This window comes from Melanerpes formicivorus, unplaced genomic scaffold (genome assembly GCF_026170545.1).
Source record: "Melanerpes formicivorus ecotype bairdi unplaced genomic scaffold, bMelFor1.0.p_v2 SCAF_4, whole genome shotgun sequence".
NCBI lineage: Eukaryota > Metazoa > Chordata > Aves > Piciformes > Picidae > Melanerpes > Melanerpes formicivorus.
In genome coordinates, this window is record NW_027142356.1 from 3,545,064 (window position 1) to 3,563,181 (window position 18,118).

General features: G+C 51.0%; 1 protein-coding gene across 7 annotated transcripts in view; it reads left to right on the forward strand.

The window, feature by feature from the left end:
* Nucleotides 1–18,118, forward strand: part of PDLIM5 (PDZ and LIM domain 5) — a 194,797-nt gene that overhangs the window by 165,020 nt on the left and 11,659 nt on the right. For all 7 annotated transcript variants that reach the window (XM_068136781.1, XM_068136779.1, XM_068136782.1 and 4 more), the window contains 3 exons: nt 4,188–4,362; nt 14,870–15,050; nt 16,603–16,723. In XM_068136781.1, coding sequence (XP_067992882.1) covers nt 4,188–4,362; nt 14,870–15,050; nt 16,603–16,723 — 477 coding nt within the window. The remainder of the gene's footprint in view (nt 1–4,187; nt 4,363–14,869; nt 15,051–16,602; nt 16,724–18,118) is intronic.

Here is an 18,118-nt window from a genome sequence, read left to right on the forward strand (position 1 = left end):
GGGCTCCTCAGTTTAAGAAGGACATTGAGACACTTGAAGGTGTCCAGAGAAGGGCAACAAAGCTGGGGAGGGGTCTGGAGTACAGCCCTGTGAGGAGAGGCTGAGGGAGCTGGGGTTGCTTAACCTGGAGAAGAAGAGGCTCAGGGGAGACCTTATTGCTGCCTACAACTCCCTGAAGGGAGGTTGTAGCCAGGTGGGGGTTGGTCTCTTCTCCTAGGCAAGCAGCACCAGAACAAGAGGACACAGTCTCAAACTGTGCCAGGGGAGGTTCAGGCTGGAGGTGAGGAGAAAGTTTCACTGAGTGAGTTGTTGGCCATTGGAATGTGCTGCCCAGGGAGGTGGTGGAGTCCCCATCCCTGGAGGTGTTCAAGAGGGGATTGGATGTGACACTTAGTGCCATGGTTTAGTAGTCATGAGGCGTTGGGTGACAGGTTGGGCTTGATGATCTCTGAGTTCTTTTCCAACTTTATTGAGTCAATGATTCTATGACTTGGATGAGGACATTGATTCTACTGTTAGTAAATTCACAGTTGACACCAAGCTGGGGGGTAGTGTGGATCTGCTGGAAGACAGGAAGACACTTCAGAGAGACCTGGCCAGGCTGGACCCATGGGATGAGGCCAGTAGGATGAGGTTTAACAAGGCCAAGGGCAGAGTCCTGCACTTTGGCCACAATAACCTCATGCAGAGCACAGACTGGGGGTGAGTGACTGGAGAGCAACCTGGCAGAGGGACCTGGCAGTGCTGGGTGACAGCAGCTGAACATGAGCCAGCAGTGTGCCCATGGGGCATGGAAGGCCAAGGGCATCTTGACCTGGATCAGGAGTGGTGTGGCCAGCAGGAGTAGGGATGGAATTCTGCCCATGCTCAGCACTGGTGAGGCCTCACCTCCAGCACTGTGTGCAGCTCTGGGCCCTCACTGCAAGAGAGAGCTTGAGGTGGTGGAGCAGGTCCAGAGGAGAGCAACCAGCCTGGGGAAGGGACTGGAGGGAAAGGCTGATGAGGAGAGGCTGAGGGAGCTGGGGGTGTTCAGCCTGGAGGAGAGGAGACTCAGGGGGGACCTTATCACTCTACAACTACCTGAAGGGAAGTTGTAGTCAGTGGGGGTCAGGCTCTGCTCCCAGGCAGCTTGTGCCAGGACAAGAGGGCATGGCCTGAAGCTGTGCCTCGGGAGGCTTAGGTTGGATGTTAGGAAGCACTTCCTGATGGAAATGAGAATTGGAGACTGGGATGGACTGCCCAGGGAGGTGGTGGAGTCACCATCCCTGGAGGTGTTTAAGGCAAGATTGGATGTGGCACTCAGTGTGGTGGTGTTAGGTCAGGCTGGCCTTAACGATCTCAGAGGTCTATAGTTCTGTGATTTGGTGAAGAGTTTTCTGTGTATTGTACCTGTACCTTTAATCATCTCCTTAGAGGAGCAGTAGGTTTTCTGTGTGATAATTATTACAAACCTGGAAGGAATGCTGCTGCTTTAGTAACAGGAGAGTTCTGCAGCTTCCCCTCCACAAAAAGGTAGATGACAGTATTGTTTCTCCATGAAGGGGAAGAATAACCACAGGTAGGTATCAAGCCCATATGGGTGGATGAATACCAAGCATAATTACAGTACAACAGTAGCAGTGTTTAAACAGGATTCTTCATTGCAGCTGTGTTGCATTTGCCTACAAATACCACTTTGTTCTGCTCTTCCTGCCACTTTGCTCTGGTGAGACTTCATCTAGAGTGCTGTGCACAGCTCTTCAGCCCTTAATACAGGAAGGACATGGACCTGATGGAGAGGGTCCAGAGGAGGATCATGAAAATCATCAGGGGGTTGGAGCAGCTCTGCCATGAGGCCAGGCTGAGGGAGCTGGGGGTGTTCAGCCTGGAGAAGGGAAGGCTTCAGGGAGACCTAATAGCAGCCTGCCAGTACCTGAAGGGGGTTACAGGAAGGATGCAGAGAAACTGTTTGCAAAGGCCTGCAGGGACAGGATGAGGGACAATGGCTTCAAACTAGAGCAGAGCAGATTGAGATTGGATGTTAGGAACAAGTTCTTCACTATGAGAGTGGTGGAGCACTCAAGAAGTTGCCGAGAGAGGTGGCTGGGGCTCCTTCCCTGCAGGTATTGAAGGTGAGGCTGGATGAGGCCCTGGGCAACCTGATCTAGTTGGGGATGTCCCTGCTGATTTCAAGGGGGGTTAGACTGGATGAGCTTTGGAGGTCGCTTCTGGTTATGGAAATGTGTTTTCTTTCTAAGTGCACTTGAAAAAGCACTCTCCATTTGATGGGAATAACTGCTCCCATAAACTCATGTTGCTGTAGCTTGTAGGTTACCAAGATACCTATCTCAATAGCAAAGTAAAGAGCTGCTTTGTTTCCTCATTACCCTTAGCAACAGTATTCATTTTTGTAAGTGTATTTTATGTACTCCTCAAAAGTCTGTTAGAATCATATAATTGTCAGGGTTGGAAGGGAGCTCAAGGATCATCCAGTTCCAAACCCCCTGCCATGGGCAGGGACACCTCACACTACAGCAGGTTGCTCACAGCCACATCCAGCCTGGCTGAAAAAACCTTCAGGGATGAGGCTGCCACCACCTCCCTGGGCAACCTGTGCCAGTCTCTCACCACCCACATGGGGAACAACTTCTTCCTGACATCCAATCTCAATCTACCCATTTCTAGTTTTGCTCCATCCCCCCCAGTCCTATCACTCCCTGCCACATCCAAGTCTTTTTTGAACACCTCCAGTGATGGTGACTCTACCACCTCCCTGGGCAGCACATTCCAATGGCCAATCTCTCTTGCTGGGAACAACTTTCTCCTCACCTTCAGCCTAAACTTCCCCTGGCACAGCTTGAGGCTGTGTCCTCTTGTTCTGGTGCTGGTTGCCTGGGAGAAGAGACCAGCCCCCACCTGGCTACAACCTCCCTTCAGGGAGTTGGAGAGAGCAAGAAGGTCTCCCCTGAGCCTCCTCTTCTCCAGGCTAAGCAACCCCAGCTCCCTCAGCCTCTCCTCACAGGGCTGTGCTCCAGACCCCTCCCCAGCCTTGTTGCCCTTCTCTGGACACCTTCCAGCATCTCAACATCTTTCATGAATTGAGGAGCGCAGAACTGGACACAGGACTCATGATGTGTCCTAACCAGTGCTGAGGACAGGGCAGAATGACTTCCCTATAGTGATCTAGATTAATATTTACAGTTCATTTAGGAACAGGCTTTCCTTTTTTATCTAGAGGTATGCTTTCCTTATACACTACTGTGTCTCAAGTTCCTGTACAGGTTGTGTTGAATAAGTGCTCCTGTGTAATTTGTTAGCAATGATGAATGACCAATGTAAAATGTTTTGGGTAGGTATTTCTCTGCTCATACACCCATATTCTCAGCTTTTGCATCTGGAGCAAAAGAATGCCTCCACAGGTTGTATATTCTTTTGCCTAACTGATTTTGCTGATTGACAGCTGCCTAAACATGAGCCAGCAGTGTGCCCAGGTGGTCAAGAAGGCCAATGGCATCGTGGTCTGCATCAGGAATGGCCAGGATGGAGCAGGGAAGTGGCCAGCAGGAGCAGGGAAGTCATTGTGCCCCTGTACTCTGCACTGGTTAGGCCACACCTTGAGTCCTGTGTCCAGTTCTGGGCTCCTCAGTTTAGGAAGGACATTGAGACACTTGAAGATGTCCAGAGAAGGGCAACAAGGCTGGGGAGAGGCCTTGAGCACAGCCCTGTGAGGAGAGGCTGAGGAAGCTGGGGTTGTTTAGCCTGGAGAAGAGGAGGCTCAGGGGAGACCTCATTGCTCTCTACAACTACCTGAAAGGTGGTTGTATCCAGGTGGGGGTTGGTCTCTTCTCCCAGGCAGCCAGCACCAGAACAAGAGGACACAGTCTCAAGCTGTGCCAGGGGAAGTTTAGGTTCAAGGTGAGGAGAAAGTTCTTCACTGAGAGAGTTGTTGGCCATTGGAATGTGCTGCCCAGGGAGGTGGTGGAGTCACCATCCCTGGAGGTGTTCAAGAGGGGATTGGATGTGGCACTTGGTGCCATGGTCTAGTCATGAGGTCTGTGGTGACAGGTTGGACTTGATGATCTTCGAGGTCTCTTCCAACCTTAGTGATACTGTGAGACTGTAAGATTTTAGGCAAATATTGCTGGTTGCTTATATGTCAAGAGAATTTGCTTGGTACTGAAAGATGCTTTTGATGTTTCTTTCCCCAGCTCCTGCCAGCGGGTTGACATCGAACAGTACTAAACCTCTTGGAACAACTGCCCCGAGCGACCAATTTGCAGCAGCACCCCAGCTAAATGAGCAGGACACTCTGGTTCAGAGGGCAGAGCATATTCCAGCAGGAAAACGCACTCCCATGTGTGCACACTGCAATCAAGTCATCAGGTTTGTATCTCTTCGCTGGGTTAAAGACAGGGTGGGTGTCTGAGCCCCGAGAGTGGTGGCGAATGGAGTTACATCCTGTTGGCAGCTCAGTACTGGGGCCAGTTCTCTTTAATACCTGCAGTAGTAATCTGGATGAGGGAGGCAAGGGCACATGCAGTAAGTCGGCAGAGTACACAAAGTTGGGTTGCTGGAGGGTTAGAGGTGCTCTACTGAGGGACCCTGACAGGCTGGATCAGTGGCTTAAGGCCGATTGTACGAAGTTCAACAAGGCCAAGTGCCAGGTCTCAACTGCCCCTACCTGTAGGCGTGGGACAGAGTGGCTGGAAAGCTGCCTGGCAGCTGGCAACACCTGTGGGTGTTGGCCAGCAGTGTGCCCAGGTGGCCAAGAAAGCCAACAGCATCCTGGCTGAGAGTAGAAAGAGGGTGGCCAGGTGGACTAGTGAAGTGATTGGCCTCATATACTCAGTGCTGATGAGGCCATGCCTTGAATGTTGTGTTCAAGTTTGGGCCCTTCACTGCAAGAAAGACATTGAGGTGCTGAAGCTGGTCCAGAGAAGGACAGCCAGGCTGGTGAAGGGCCTGGAGAAGAAGTCTTATGAGGAGCACCTGAGGGAACTGGGGCTGTTTAGCCTGGAGGAAAGGAGGCTGAGAGGAGGCCTTAGTGCTCCCTGTAACTACCTGAGAGGAGGTTGTAGTGAGTTGGGTGTTGGTCTCTTCTCCCTGATAACAAGTGATAGGATGAGAGGAAATGGCCTCAAGTTGTGCCAGGGAAGGTTCCAGTTGGATATTAAGAAAAATTTCCTCACTGAAAGGTTTCCCAAACGTTTGAGTTTGAATCCTTCTCCCTGGAGGTATTTAGAAGATGTGGAGATGTGGTGCTGATGGCTTAGTGGTGGATTTGGCAGTGCTGGGTTAATGGTTGGACCTGAGACTAAAGATGTTTTCTCACCTAAAAGATTTTACAGTTATTCACCCTGCAGGTTCTCTGGCCCTAGGGCTTTGCTTTGCTTTCATGTGTTTTGATTCCTTAGTCACAAATCTCTTAAAGCTTTGTTGCAGTAATGCAGAACAGTGTTTTCATGCAATGAATGAGAGTACTGGTGGAGGCAAAACACTGTGAACTGCAAACAGTCCCAGCCTTACAACCTGTTGTACAAAGAGCCAGAAAGCTGGGTGTGGAATCAGAGTGAAAGTAAAACTAAAGGAAACTAAACAAGTTAGCTTTCACTTACACACCCATGCCATAAAGCTGGTTGGAAACCAGTCAGAGACTACAGCCTTAGACTAACTTGTCATGAGTGTTCATTTATAAAACAGAACTTCTAGCTGGAAAGAAGAAATATAGTAGGCTTCACCCATACAAGAAAAAGCAAGGAACACAGGTTTAACAATTGCTAGGAGTGGATGAAGAACACTAATTTCCTGCAATGTTAGTTTTCAAGCCCTCTGAGGGGGCTTGGTGTTTAGGCAATATGGTAGCTGGTGTCCTTGACTTGTTTTGTGATTGAGGGACAGCACAAACATTGAGTTTGCCAAATGAGGTGAAGTTAAATAAGTTCTGCTGAGCCCCTAAGATGCTGCAGCATCTAAGTGCCAGGTTCTGCACACTGGCCACAGCAACCCCATGCAGTGCTACAGGCTGGGGGCAGAGTGGCTGAGAGCAGCCAGGCAGAGAGGTACCTGGGGGTGCTGGTTGGTAGTAGGCTGAACATTAGCCAACAGTGTGCCCAGGTGGCCAAGAAGGCCAATGGCATCCTGGCCTGCATCAGGAACAGTGTGGCCAGCAGGAGCAGGGAGGTCATTGTGCCCTGTGCTCAGCACTGGTTAGGCCACACCTTGAGTCCTGTGTCCAGTTCTGGGCCCCTCAGTTTAGGAAAAATGTTGAGTTGCTGGAAGGTGTCCAGAGAAGGGCAACAAAGCTGGGGAGGAGTCTGGAGCACAGCCCTGTGAGGAGAGGCTGAGGGAGCTGGGGTTGCTTAGCCTGGAGAAGAGGAGGCTCAGGGGAGACCTTCTTGCTGTCTCCAACTCCCTAAAGGGAGGTTGTAGCCAGGTGGGGGTTGGTCTCTTCTCCCAGGCAGGCAAGCAGCAGCAGAACAAGAGGACACAGTCTCAAGCTGTGCCAGGGGAGGTTTAGGATGGAGCTTAGGAAGAAATTCTACACAGAGAGAGTGATTGCCCATTGGAATGTGCTGCCCAGGGAGGTGGTGGAGTCACCATCCCTGGAGGTGTTTAGGAAGTGCCTGGATGAGGCACTTGGTGCCATGATTTAGTTGATTAGATGGTTTGGGGTGATAGGTTGGACTCGATGATCTCAAAGGTCTATTCCAACCTGGTTAATTCTATTCTATTCTATTCTATTCTATTCTATTCTATTCTATTCTATTCTATTCTATTCTATTCTATTCTATTCTATTCTATTCTAATCATTAGCCAGAATTTCATATGCAGGATGAATTCAGTCTGGGTTATATTGCTCAGCCAGTGGTTTCTGACATGATTGTCTTATCCAGGGAACTGTCCTTACTTAGTTGGCTTCAAACTAGAGCAGAGCAGATTTAGACTGGATATCAGGAAGAAGTTCTTTACCATGAGGGTGGTGCAACACTGGAGCAGGTTGTCCAGGGAGATGGTTGAGGCTCCTGCCCTTGAGATATTCAAGGTGAGGCTTGACAAGGCCCTGGACAGCCTAATCAAACCACTGTCCACAGATCATTCCTAAGGAGCCAACCCCTCATGTCAGCCCTTAAATCACTTGCTGCTACTCCCTGCTTCCCCACCATTAAACAGGAGATGAGTCAGGTCTGTGGAGGAACCTTTGCTCCTTAGTGCACACATGAGGAGAAACTGTGGAGCCAGCCCTACTTGACAGTGCTTAAGCTATTGCCACCTATTGTAAGTGACACCTCTTCCTGAATAGTAACTGATCCCCATGTTTAACTTCTTTGTAATTTGCTGCTGGCATTTCAATCCTTACTTCTCTTCATATGTTACATGCCACCTCAATTATTCAAAGCAGGCATTGTGTCACTTGAGGACGACTTGGGGTGCATTATGCCGACCGTGCCTCATGTTTGCAGCGTGCAGTGGGGCTGAAAGATTGCAGTGGCACTCTGAATCGAAGTTTCAGCATAATTACAGTTCATGCCCTTAGTGGATAGCCTTACCTATGAAAAGGGAGGAGGGGGATCAAGTGGCATTGCATTGTACATCTGTTTTGAAGCCAAAATGCATTGTGGAGCTGGTTACTTTACACTTAGGCATAGAATGACCGTGGCTGGGAGAGCTAAAGGCATTTCTTAGAGACATCTTATAAGTTTTTAATATCTCTTTAATGATTCATTCAGTGATTGTCTGAAGATTCCAGGGTGTTTTTTTACAAGGCTTCATTAAGTAAGCTTTTCTTTCCTTGTCGAAAAGAATCAAAGCTGGAGGCAAACTAAACTCCCCAGGATCTGCTTGCTGTGACATCCTGGCAAATTTCTGCTGTTCCTCATGAAGACTTCTGGTTCCCAGGCAGTCATAATTCCTTTGAAGTTCAAAGGTGTTTTCCAGGATCTCCCAGGGATCTACTTGAGAGTCCTACAGAGGGCTACAAGGATGGTGATGGGACTGGAACACTGCCCTGTGAGGAGAGGCTGGGAGCGCTGGGGCTGTTTACTCTGGAGAGGAGAAGACTGAGAGGGGATCTGATCAATGTCTATCAATAGCTGAGGGCTGGGGGTCAGGAAGGAAGGGACAGAGACAGCCTCTGCTCATTTGTGCCCTGGAACAGGACAAGGGGCAGTGGATGGAAACTCCAGCACAGGAGGTTCCACCTCAACATGAGGAGGAACTTCTTCACTGTGAGGGTCCCAGAGCCCTGGAGCAGGCTGCCCAGAGAGGTTGTGGAGTCTCCTTCTCTGGAGCCTTTCCAGACCCTTCTGGATGTGTTCCTGTATGACCTGTGCTGGATTCTCTGGTCCTGCTCTGGCAGGGGGGTTGGACTGGATGGTCTCTGGAGGTCCCTTCCAACCCCTGACATCCTGTGAGCCTGTGATCTGTGATCCTCCCCATTAAGAATGTACTCTTTGGTGTGGCTGCTTGTGAATTGTGATTTGGCTTTATCACCTTTTCACCTTTCCTTTAATAGGAACAGGTATGAGTGGTGCTTCCCCTCACCATCTCCTACACAGAAATTACACACTGTGGCATTTTTTAAGTGAGGAGAAAAGAAAAGAAAGGGAAATTCAACCCCATGCAGAGCTACAGGCTGGGGTCAGAGTGGCTGAGAGCTGCCAAACAGAGAGGGACCTGGGGGTGCTGATCGATGGTAGGATGAACATGAGCCTGCAGTGTGTCCAGGCAGCCAAGAGGGCCAAGGGCATCCTGGCCTGCATCAGGAACAGTGTGGCCAGCAGGAGCAGGGAGGTCATTCTGCCCCTGTACACTGCACTGGTTAGGCCACACCTTGAGTCCTGTGTCCAGTTCTGGGCTCCTCAGTTTAGGAAAGATGTTGAGGTGCTGGAAGGTGTCCAGAGAAAGGCAACAAAGCTGGGGAGGGGTCTGGAGCACAGCCCTGTGAGGAGAGGCTGAGGGAGCTGGGGTTGCTTAGCCTGGAGGAGACTCAGGGGTGACCTCATTGCTCTCTACAACTGCCTGAAGGGAGGTTGTAGCCAGGAGGGGGTTGGTCTCTTCTCCCAGGCAACCAGCACCAGAACAAGAGGACACAGTCTCAAGCTGTGCCAGGGGAGGTTTAGGCTGGAGGTGAGGAAGAAGTTCTATACAGAGAGAGTGATTGCCCATTGGAATGTGCTTCCCAGGGAGGTGGTGGAGTCACCATCATTGGAGGTGTTCAGGAGGAGACTTGATGGGGTGCTTGGTGCCATGGGTTAGTTGTTTAGGTGGGTTGAATTGGTTGATGGGTTGGACACGATGATCTTGAAGGTCTCTTCCAACCTGGTTTATTCTATGTTCTATTCCCAGAATGCAGACTGTGGTATAGTTAAGTGTGGAGTCATTGGCCTACTTAGCACATGTGAAAATCCTTTTGATCTCTCTAGCCCCAACTCTCAGCTCTAGCTTGCTGTCATAAGAAAAGCCACAATATCAATACAGCATAACCATGCTGATGAAGTCATATTCAGTTACAAGAGTATCAATAGTGTCATTGTGATTATGTTCCCTGGGCTTTACTTCTTGCAGGCTGCTCCTCTATATTGCTACAGGCAGAGCCCAGATGTTTCATGTGGCTACCAAACTTGGTGTTCCTCTGGGACAAAGGTTTCTACAAACACCATTCGGTATACATCAGAGTCCCTTTTAAACAAACCAACAAACAAACCCAACAGACAGACAGCAAACCAAACAGCTGCTGCTTGCTTCCATCTGTGAGTTTGGTTCACATGGTCTAAATGGGGATGCCAGAGTGGCCTGGGATAGAGGTGCATTCACACAGAATCACACAACATTAGAGGCTGGAAGGGACCTCCAGAGATCATCCAGTCCAAGCCCCCTGCCAGAGCAGCATCACCCAGGACAGGCCATAGAAATGCATCCAGTAGGGGTTGGAAAGTCTCCACAGAAGGAGACTCCACAACCTCTCTGGGCAGCCTGCTCCAGGGCTCTGCCACCCTCACTCTAAGGAAGTGTCTCTTCATGCTGAGCTGAAACCTTCACTGTTCAAGTTTATCTCCATTCTTCCTTGGCTTCCTGGGGTGCACCACCCAAAAGAGCTTGGCCCCCTCCCCTTGACCTCCAGCCCTCAGCTATTGATAGACATTGATCAGATCCCTCTCAGCCTTCTCTTCTCCAGACTAAACAGCCCCAGGGCTCTCAGTCTCTCTTCTCAGGGGAGATGTTCAAGTCCCCTAAGCATCCTCCTGGCTCTCCCTTGGACTCTCTCCAGCAGGTCTCTGTCTCTCTGGAACTGGGGAGCCCAGAACTGGACACAGGATTGCAGCTGTGGTCTGAGCAGGGCAGAGCAGAGGGGGAGCAGAACCTCCCTAGCCCTGCTGGCCACACTTCTCTTGCTGCACCCCAGGATCCCCTTGGCTCTCTTGGCCCCCAGGGCACATTGCTGTCCCATGCAGAACTTGCTGCCCACCAGCACTCCAAGCTCTTTCTCCATGGAGCTGCTTTCCAGCAGGGCAGTTCATAACCTGTCCTGGTGCCTGCTGTTATTCCTCCCCAGGTGCAGGACCCTGCACTTGTCCTGACTGACCTTCCTGAGGTTTGCCTGCAGCCAGCTCTCAGCCTGTGCAGCTCTCACTGGATGGCAGCACAGCCTGACAGGTGTCAGCCACCCCCAGTTTTGTATCCTCAGGAACTTGCTGAGGGTCCTCTCAATGCCCTCAGCCAGGTTGTTGATAAAGATATTGAACAGAGCTGGGCCCAGTACTGATCCCTGGGGCCCATCACTGGCCACAGGCCTCCAAGTTCACTCTGTTCCACTGATGATAGCCCCTCTGCATTCATAGCCAACTGTTGCCACTGGGATCATCCCATCTCTTTGGATGAAAGAAACGTGGGTTTTGAGCACCACCTTAAAATATGGAATGGAATCTTTCTGTGTATTTTCATTTGGGATTTGTTTGGATTTGTGTGTGTGTGTGTGTGTTTGTGGGTCTTGGTTGGTTATTTTTTGTGGGGTTTTTGGTGTTTTGTTTTTAAATGGGGAAGGCTGGATGAGAACATCTGCAGCCATCTTCCTAGCTACTGCTTAGCAGGTTGTGTGAGTTTTATGGCCCCACTTACTCAGGTTGGGGTTTTAAACTCCTTGTTAGATGAATACAACAAATAAAATACCTATGAAGACAGATTGAGAGAGTTGGGGTTGTTCAGTGTGGAGGGCATAAGGCACTGAGGAGACCTTCTTGTGGCCTTCCAGGATCTGAAGGGGGCTACAAGAAAGCTGAGGAGGGACTTTTGAGGGTGTCAGGGAGTGATAGGACTGGGAGGGATGGAGCAAAACTAGAAATGGGGAGGTTCATATTGGATGTTAGGAAGAAGTTGGTGGTGCAGCAGACATGCTGGAGGGAAGGGAAGCCATCCAGAGGGACCTGGACAGGCTGCAGAGGTGGGCACAAGCCAACCTCAGGAGGTTCAACAAGACCAAGGGCAGGGTCCTGCAGCTGGGTCAAGGCAATGCCAGGCACAAATCCAGGCTGGGCAGTGACTGGCTGGAAAGCAGCCCTGAGGAGAGAGACTTGGGGGTGCTGGGGGAGGAGAAGCTCAACAGGAGCTCTCAGTGAGCACTTGCAGCCTGCAAAGCCAATCAGATCCTGGGCTGCATCAGGGGAAGTGTGGCCAGCAGGGCAAGGGAGGTGATTCTCCCCCTCTGCTCAGCTCTGCTGAGACCCCACCTGGAGTACTGCCTCCAGTTCTGGAGCCCCTATTACAAGAGGGATGTGGAGGTGCTGGAAGATGTCCAGAGAAGGGCCAGGAGGATGATCAGAGGGCTGGAGCACCTCTGCTGTGAGGACAGACTGAAGGAGTTGGGGCTGTTCAGTCTGCAGAAGAGAAGGCTCTGAGGTGACCTAATTGTGGCCTTCCAGTATCTGAAGGGGGCTCCAGGAAGGCTGGGGAGGGACTGCTCAGGATCTCAGGGAGTGATAGGACTAGGGGGAATGGAATGAAGCTGGAGGTGGGGAGATTCAGGCTGGAGGTGAGGAGGAAGTTCTTCCCCATGAGAGTGGTGAAGCCCTGGAATGGGTTGTCCAGGGAGGTGGTTGAGGCCCTGTCCCTGGAGGTGTTTAAGCCCAGGCTGGATGAGGCTCTGGCCAGGCTGATCTAGTGTGGGGTGTCCCTGCCCATGGCAGGGGGGTTGGAACTAGATGATCCTTGTGGTCCCTTCCAACCCTGACTGATACTATGACACTATGATACTAAGTTGTTCCCCGTGAGGGTGGTGAGAGCCTGGCACAGGTTGCCCAGGGAGGTGGTGGCAGCCTCATCCCTGGAGGTTTTTGCAGCCAGGCTGGATGTGGCTGTGAGCAACCTGCTGTAGTGTGAGGTGTCCCTGGCCATGGCAGGGGGGTTGGACCTGGCTGATCCTTGAGGTCCCTTCCAACCCTGACTATTCTGTGATTCTCTGTTTGTATGGTGCTGAGTACCTTTCCTTGCTGGAAGCTATCATTTTAACTGCAAAATCTATGCCTGGACCTAGGAACACCTCCAAGTTCTGAAGTGAAGTTTCAGTGTATTTTATGGTGGGTTTTTGTTTTACTGTGTGTGTTTTGTTGTTGTTGTTCTTGGGGTGGGGTTTTTGTTGTTGTTTTGTTCTTTCTTTCTTCTTCTTCCTGTGTGCTTTGGGGCAGCTTTTAAGTCGTTGCTGGGATCATTAAGCTGCACCTTCAGCTTGACTACAGCTCAATTAGAAGTAAAATTGGGTCTGGAAAGCGTTCTTCTGGACACAAGTGCAGGAGGAGCCAGCCCCCTAATGGAATACCTCAGAGACATTGTGCAGGGCACAGCCACAGATACCTGGAAAAGAAACTAGATTCTAAGGCTGTTCCCCATCCTTCTAGGTGCCTGTGAGCTGTTCTGAATGGCTATCTTCAGTGTGGCAGAGCTGTAAACTCTGTAGAGCTCCATGCAGCAGAGTCTGTAAAAGTTCTTTCCCCTCCCCTCAGCAGGGTGCTTGCTTCCCACTGTAGAGCTAACTGAGCCTATCATTCCAGTGCAGTGCTGGAAACTCAATCCTACCTGGAGCCAGGAGAGCCTCTTCAGTGTCAGCTGTGTGTTAATGGATCGCTTACATTAGCCTGTGCTGACACGGCGCACTGAGAGCACTTTGTTGTACATAAGGGCTTGTATTGTTTGATCAGTACATAACTGAAAGGGCATTGATGTAAAAAGGTGCTTGTAGAGCAGCAGGAGGGTATTGGGTTAGGTCAGTGTTTGCACTGCTCAGGCATCCGCTGGGAGCCAGGGCCGGAGCGCTGAGCTTGATCCCAGCTTCCTCCTTAAAGGGCTACGAGCTGCACTCCAGGAGCCCTTCTTCACTGCTTTCCTCCCAGTAACCAACAGGAAGAACTGCTTCAGATTCAATAGGTTTGTGGTCTCAGAAGGTGCATCTATCTCAAATGGGGGCTTTTGTGTTGACTGAGAAATAGCCAGGTTCATCTTGCCTCTTAACTGTGTTGCATTAGCCAGGCAAACTACATGGAAAGCATAATTGGTTGGTGTTTGCAGTTGATAGAGGAGGCTGTGTATTAGCAGGTGGCCCCTCTTTTAACTGGATTCTGAATGAAAAGGAAAAAATAAGAACAGGAAGACTTCCTCCCCCCAAAAAAACCTCACCCAACAAACAACAAAACAACCCCCAAACAACCAAAACAACAACAAAAAAACAGCAGTAACCCAAACCTCCCCAACAACCAGGATGGTTGAACGGTGCCACATCCAGCTGGCAGCCAGTCACCAGTGGTGTGCCCCAGGGATCAGTGCTGGGCCCTGTCCTCTTCAACATCTTCATTGATGATCTGGATGAGGGGATTGAGTCAGTCATCAGCAAGTTTGCAGATGACACCAAGTTGGGAGCAGATGTTAGTCAGTTAGAGGGCAGAAGGGCTCTGCAGAGGGACCTCAACTGACTGGACAGATGGGCAGAGTCCAACAGGATGGCATTCAACAAGTCCAAGTGCCAGGGGCTGCACTTTGGCTACGGCAATCCCATGCAGAGCTACAGGCTGGGGTCAGAGTGGCTGAGAGCTCCCAAACAGAGAGGGACCTGGGTGTGCTGATCAACAGCCACCTGAACATGAGCCAGCAGTGTGCCCAAGTGGCCAAGAAGGCCAGTGGTATCCTGGCCTGCATTAGGAATAGTGTGGCCAGCAGGAGCAGGGAAGTCATTGTGCCCCTGTACTCTGCATTGGTTAGGCCACACCTTGAGTCCTGTGTCCAGTTCTGGGCCCCTCAGTTTAAGAAGGACATTGAGACACTTGAAGGTGTCCTGAGAAGGGCAACAAGGCTGGGGAGAGGCCTTGAGCACAGCCCTGTGAGGAGAGGCTGAGGGAGCTGGGATTGTTTAGCCTGGAGAAGAGGAGGCTCAGGGGTGACCTCATTGCTCTCTACAACTACCTGAGGGGTGGTTGTGGCCGGGAAGGGGTTGGTCTCTTCTCCCAGGCAACCAGCACCAGAACAAGGGGACACAGTCTCAAGCTGCACCAGGGGAGGTTTAGAATGGAGGTGAGGAGAAAGTTCTTCACCAAGAGAGTCGTTCGTCATTGGAATGTGCTGCCCATGGAGGTGGTGGAGTCCCCATCCCTGGAGGTGTTCAAGAGGGGATTGGATGTGGCACTTGGTGCCATGGTCTAGTCATGAGGTCTGTGGTGACAGGTTGGACTGGATGATCCTCGAGGTCTCTTCCAACCTTAGTGATCCTCTGATACTGTGATAGTGAGCAGTGGATGGTCATGAACAGTAGAGTAATGGCACAGGGGAGTCTGTGTGTGCTAAGCCCACTAGCAACTTTTGCAGGAGCCAATCCAGGGACATTTACTGACAAAATCTCTTTTTTTCTCATCAGAGGACCCTTCTTGGTGGCTTTGGGGAAGTCCTGGCACCCAGAGGAGTTTAATTGTGCTCATTGCAAAACCTCCATGGCTTACATTGGATTTGTGGAAGAGAAAGGGGCACTGTACTGTGAGGGCTGCTATGAGAAGTTCTTTGCCCCTGAGTGCTCAAAGTGCCAGAGGAAGATCCTTGGGGTAAGTGATGAGCACATGGCCTGGGTTTCAGTGGGAATCACTGCAGCATTCAGTGGTTCTCTGTCAGGAAATTCCCTTTTGTCTGGCCCAGTTTGCATACTTCCATACAGACTGTGACTTACCTCTGCAGCTCCCATCACACCTAGGATGTTTTTGGCTCTTCCACGTTCGTCTCTTGCTTACATGAAGCTGTTCTGTAGCTGTTGGTTTTCCTGAGCACAATGCTTTTAACTGGCAGCTTTTCACAGCATTGGAGGGAGGGGGGGGAAAAAAGGGAAAAAGAAGTTCTGGTTGGCTGAAGTGAGCACTGATGAACCCATTGGTTGGCTAGATGTGAAATATTCCCAGTGGTAATGTGGACAGAAAGAGGCATTAACCTACTCAGCACCAACACTGCTAATTGGAGCTTGCCAGCTGAAAGTCCACTGCTTCACTGCAGACAGCAGTGTACCTGGCATCTTGTGCAAGTAGGGTCACACAGGGCTCTGGCTGTGCCATCTTTTGGCACTGTAACATCTCCCAAAGAACATACAGCAGACAGAATTTTCTGTGTGATGTCTGCTGATGTTTGCAGGGACAGGAAGAGGGACAATGGCTTCAAAGTAGAGCAGGACAGATTTAGATTGGATGTTAGGAAGAAGATCTTTACCATGAGGGTGGTGGAACACTGGAAGAGGTTGGCCAGAGAGGTGGTTGGGGCTCCTTCCCTGCAGATATTGAAGGTGAGGCTGGATGAGGCCCTGGGCAACCTGATCTAGTTGGGGATGTCCCTGCTGAGTGCAGGGAGGTTGGACTGGATGAGCTTTGGAGGTCCCTTCTGGCCTGGACCATTCTATGATTCTGTGATAAGAGAAGGCTCTGAGGAGACCTTCTTGTGGCCTTCCAGGATCTGAAGGGGGCTCCAAGAAATCTGGTGAGGGACTTTTAGGGTGTCAGGGAATGATAGGCCTAGGGGGAATGGAGCAAAACTAGAAGTGGGTAGATTCAGGTTGGATGTCCGGAAGAAGTTGTTCCCCATGAGGGTGGTGAGAGCCTGGCACAGTCTGCCCAGGGAGGTGGTGGCAGCCTCATGCCTGGAGGTTTTTGCAGCCAGGCTGGCTGTGGCTGTGGGCAACCTGCTGCAGTGTGAGGTGTCCCTGCCCATGGCAGGGGGCTTGGAACTGGCTAATCCTTGAGGTCCCTTCCAAGCCTGACAATTCTATGATGCTATGACACTCAGAGACATGAGGAGATGTCGGAGATGCTGCTTTCCTTCTTTCAGGGGACCTGTGTTGATGAGGTCCTAATTAAAACGGAAGAGGTGAACAAATGAGTCTGTAAAGCTGTCCAAGCCTACACTGAAAATGAGAAGCTGCTTTTGACAGATAAGGAGATGTACTATAAATAAAGCACCTCGTTCACAGCAGCAGAAATCCATGTGCCCCACCCATTCTCTGAGCAGCAGTAGGAAACAAAGTGTGCTCGAGGCACGTCAGGCGTGGAGGCAGGGTCACCACAATCCAGTCATCACCTCAGGCTGATGTGTTCATAACACTTTCTCTGATCCACACAGGAAGTAATAAATGCTTTGAAGCAAACTTGGCACGTCTCCTGCTTCGTGTGTGTGGCCTGCCATAACCCCATCCGCAACAACGTCTTCCACTTAGAGGATGGCGATCCCTACTGTGAGATGGGTAAGAGGCAACCCAGCCAAAGGGTTCTGTGACCTGTGGGGAAGCAGAGTGGAATAAAGGTTGGGGGTGGTGGGGGAAGAGGAATTCCTTTTTCTTGGGCTTCACAGAATCACAGAATGCTAGAGGTTGGAAGGGACCTCCAGTGATCATCGAGTCCAACCCCCCTGCCAGAGCAGGAGCAGAGAATCCAGCACAGGTCACACAGGAATGCATCCAGACAGGGCTGGAAAGGCTCCAGAGAAGGAGACTCCACAACCTCTCTGGGCAGCCTGTTCCGGGGCTCTGGGACCCTCCCAGTGAAGAAGTTCCTCCCCATGCTGAGGTGGAGCCTCCTGTGCTGTAATTTCTATCCATTGCCACTCATCCTATCCCAGGGTACAGCTGAGCAGAGCCTGTCCCCTCCCTCCTGACCCCCAGCCCTCAGCTATTGACAGACATTGATCAGATCCCTCTCAGTCTTCTCTTCTCCAGACTAAACAGCCCCAAGTCTCTGTTGTAGGAAGCATTGTAGTTTGGCTAGAGGTGGAAGTGGATTGACCAGGAAGAGATTTAGCATGGAAACCTAGTGATCTGTTTGTAGCTAAGATTTCCTTCTGGGTTGATCCCACAGCTGTTAGCAGAGGGTGCCATGGAAAGTGCTTGGTATTGAAAGTATGAGAAAAGCAGACAAAATTAATCCACCATTTGTCAGAGCAGCTTTAATGAGGTGTTGGCAGCTACAAAAGGATGCAATAGGATGCAGAGAGACCTGGATAGCTTGGAGCCATGGGCTGAGGTCATCTGTATGGGCTTCAACAAGGCCAAGTGCCAGGTCCTGCACCTGGGCCACAACAGCCCCATGAATGCTGCAGGCTTGGGGAAGAATGGCTGGAGAGCTGTGGGGGGGAAGAGGACCTGGGGTGAATAGGAGGGTGAACATGAGCCAGCTGTGTGCCCAGGCGGCCAAGAAGGCCAATGGCATCCTGGCCTGCATCAGGAATAGTGTGGCCAGCAGGAGCAGGGAGGGGATTGTCCCTCTGCTCTCAGCACTGGGGAGGCTGCACCTCGAGTGCTGTGCTCAGCGTTGGGCACCGCAGCACAGGAAGGACAACGAGGAGCTGGAGCTGGGACAGAGAAGGGACCTGAGCTGGTGAGGGGCTGGAGAACAAGGCTGTAAGGAGAGGCTGTGGGAGCTGGGGCTGGTTAGGCTACAAATAAGGAAGCTGAGGGGACACCTCATTGCTCTCTACAGCTACCTGGATGGAGGTTGTAGAGAGGTGGGCACGGGTCTCCCCTCACAAGTAACTAACAGCAGGACAAGAGAGAGTGGCCTCAAGCTGTGCCAGGGGAGGTTTAGGCTGCACATTAGGCTGGAGGTGAGGAGAAAGTTCTTCACAGAGAGAGTCATTTGCCATT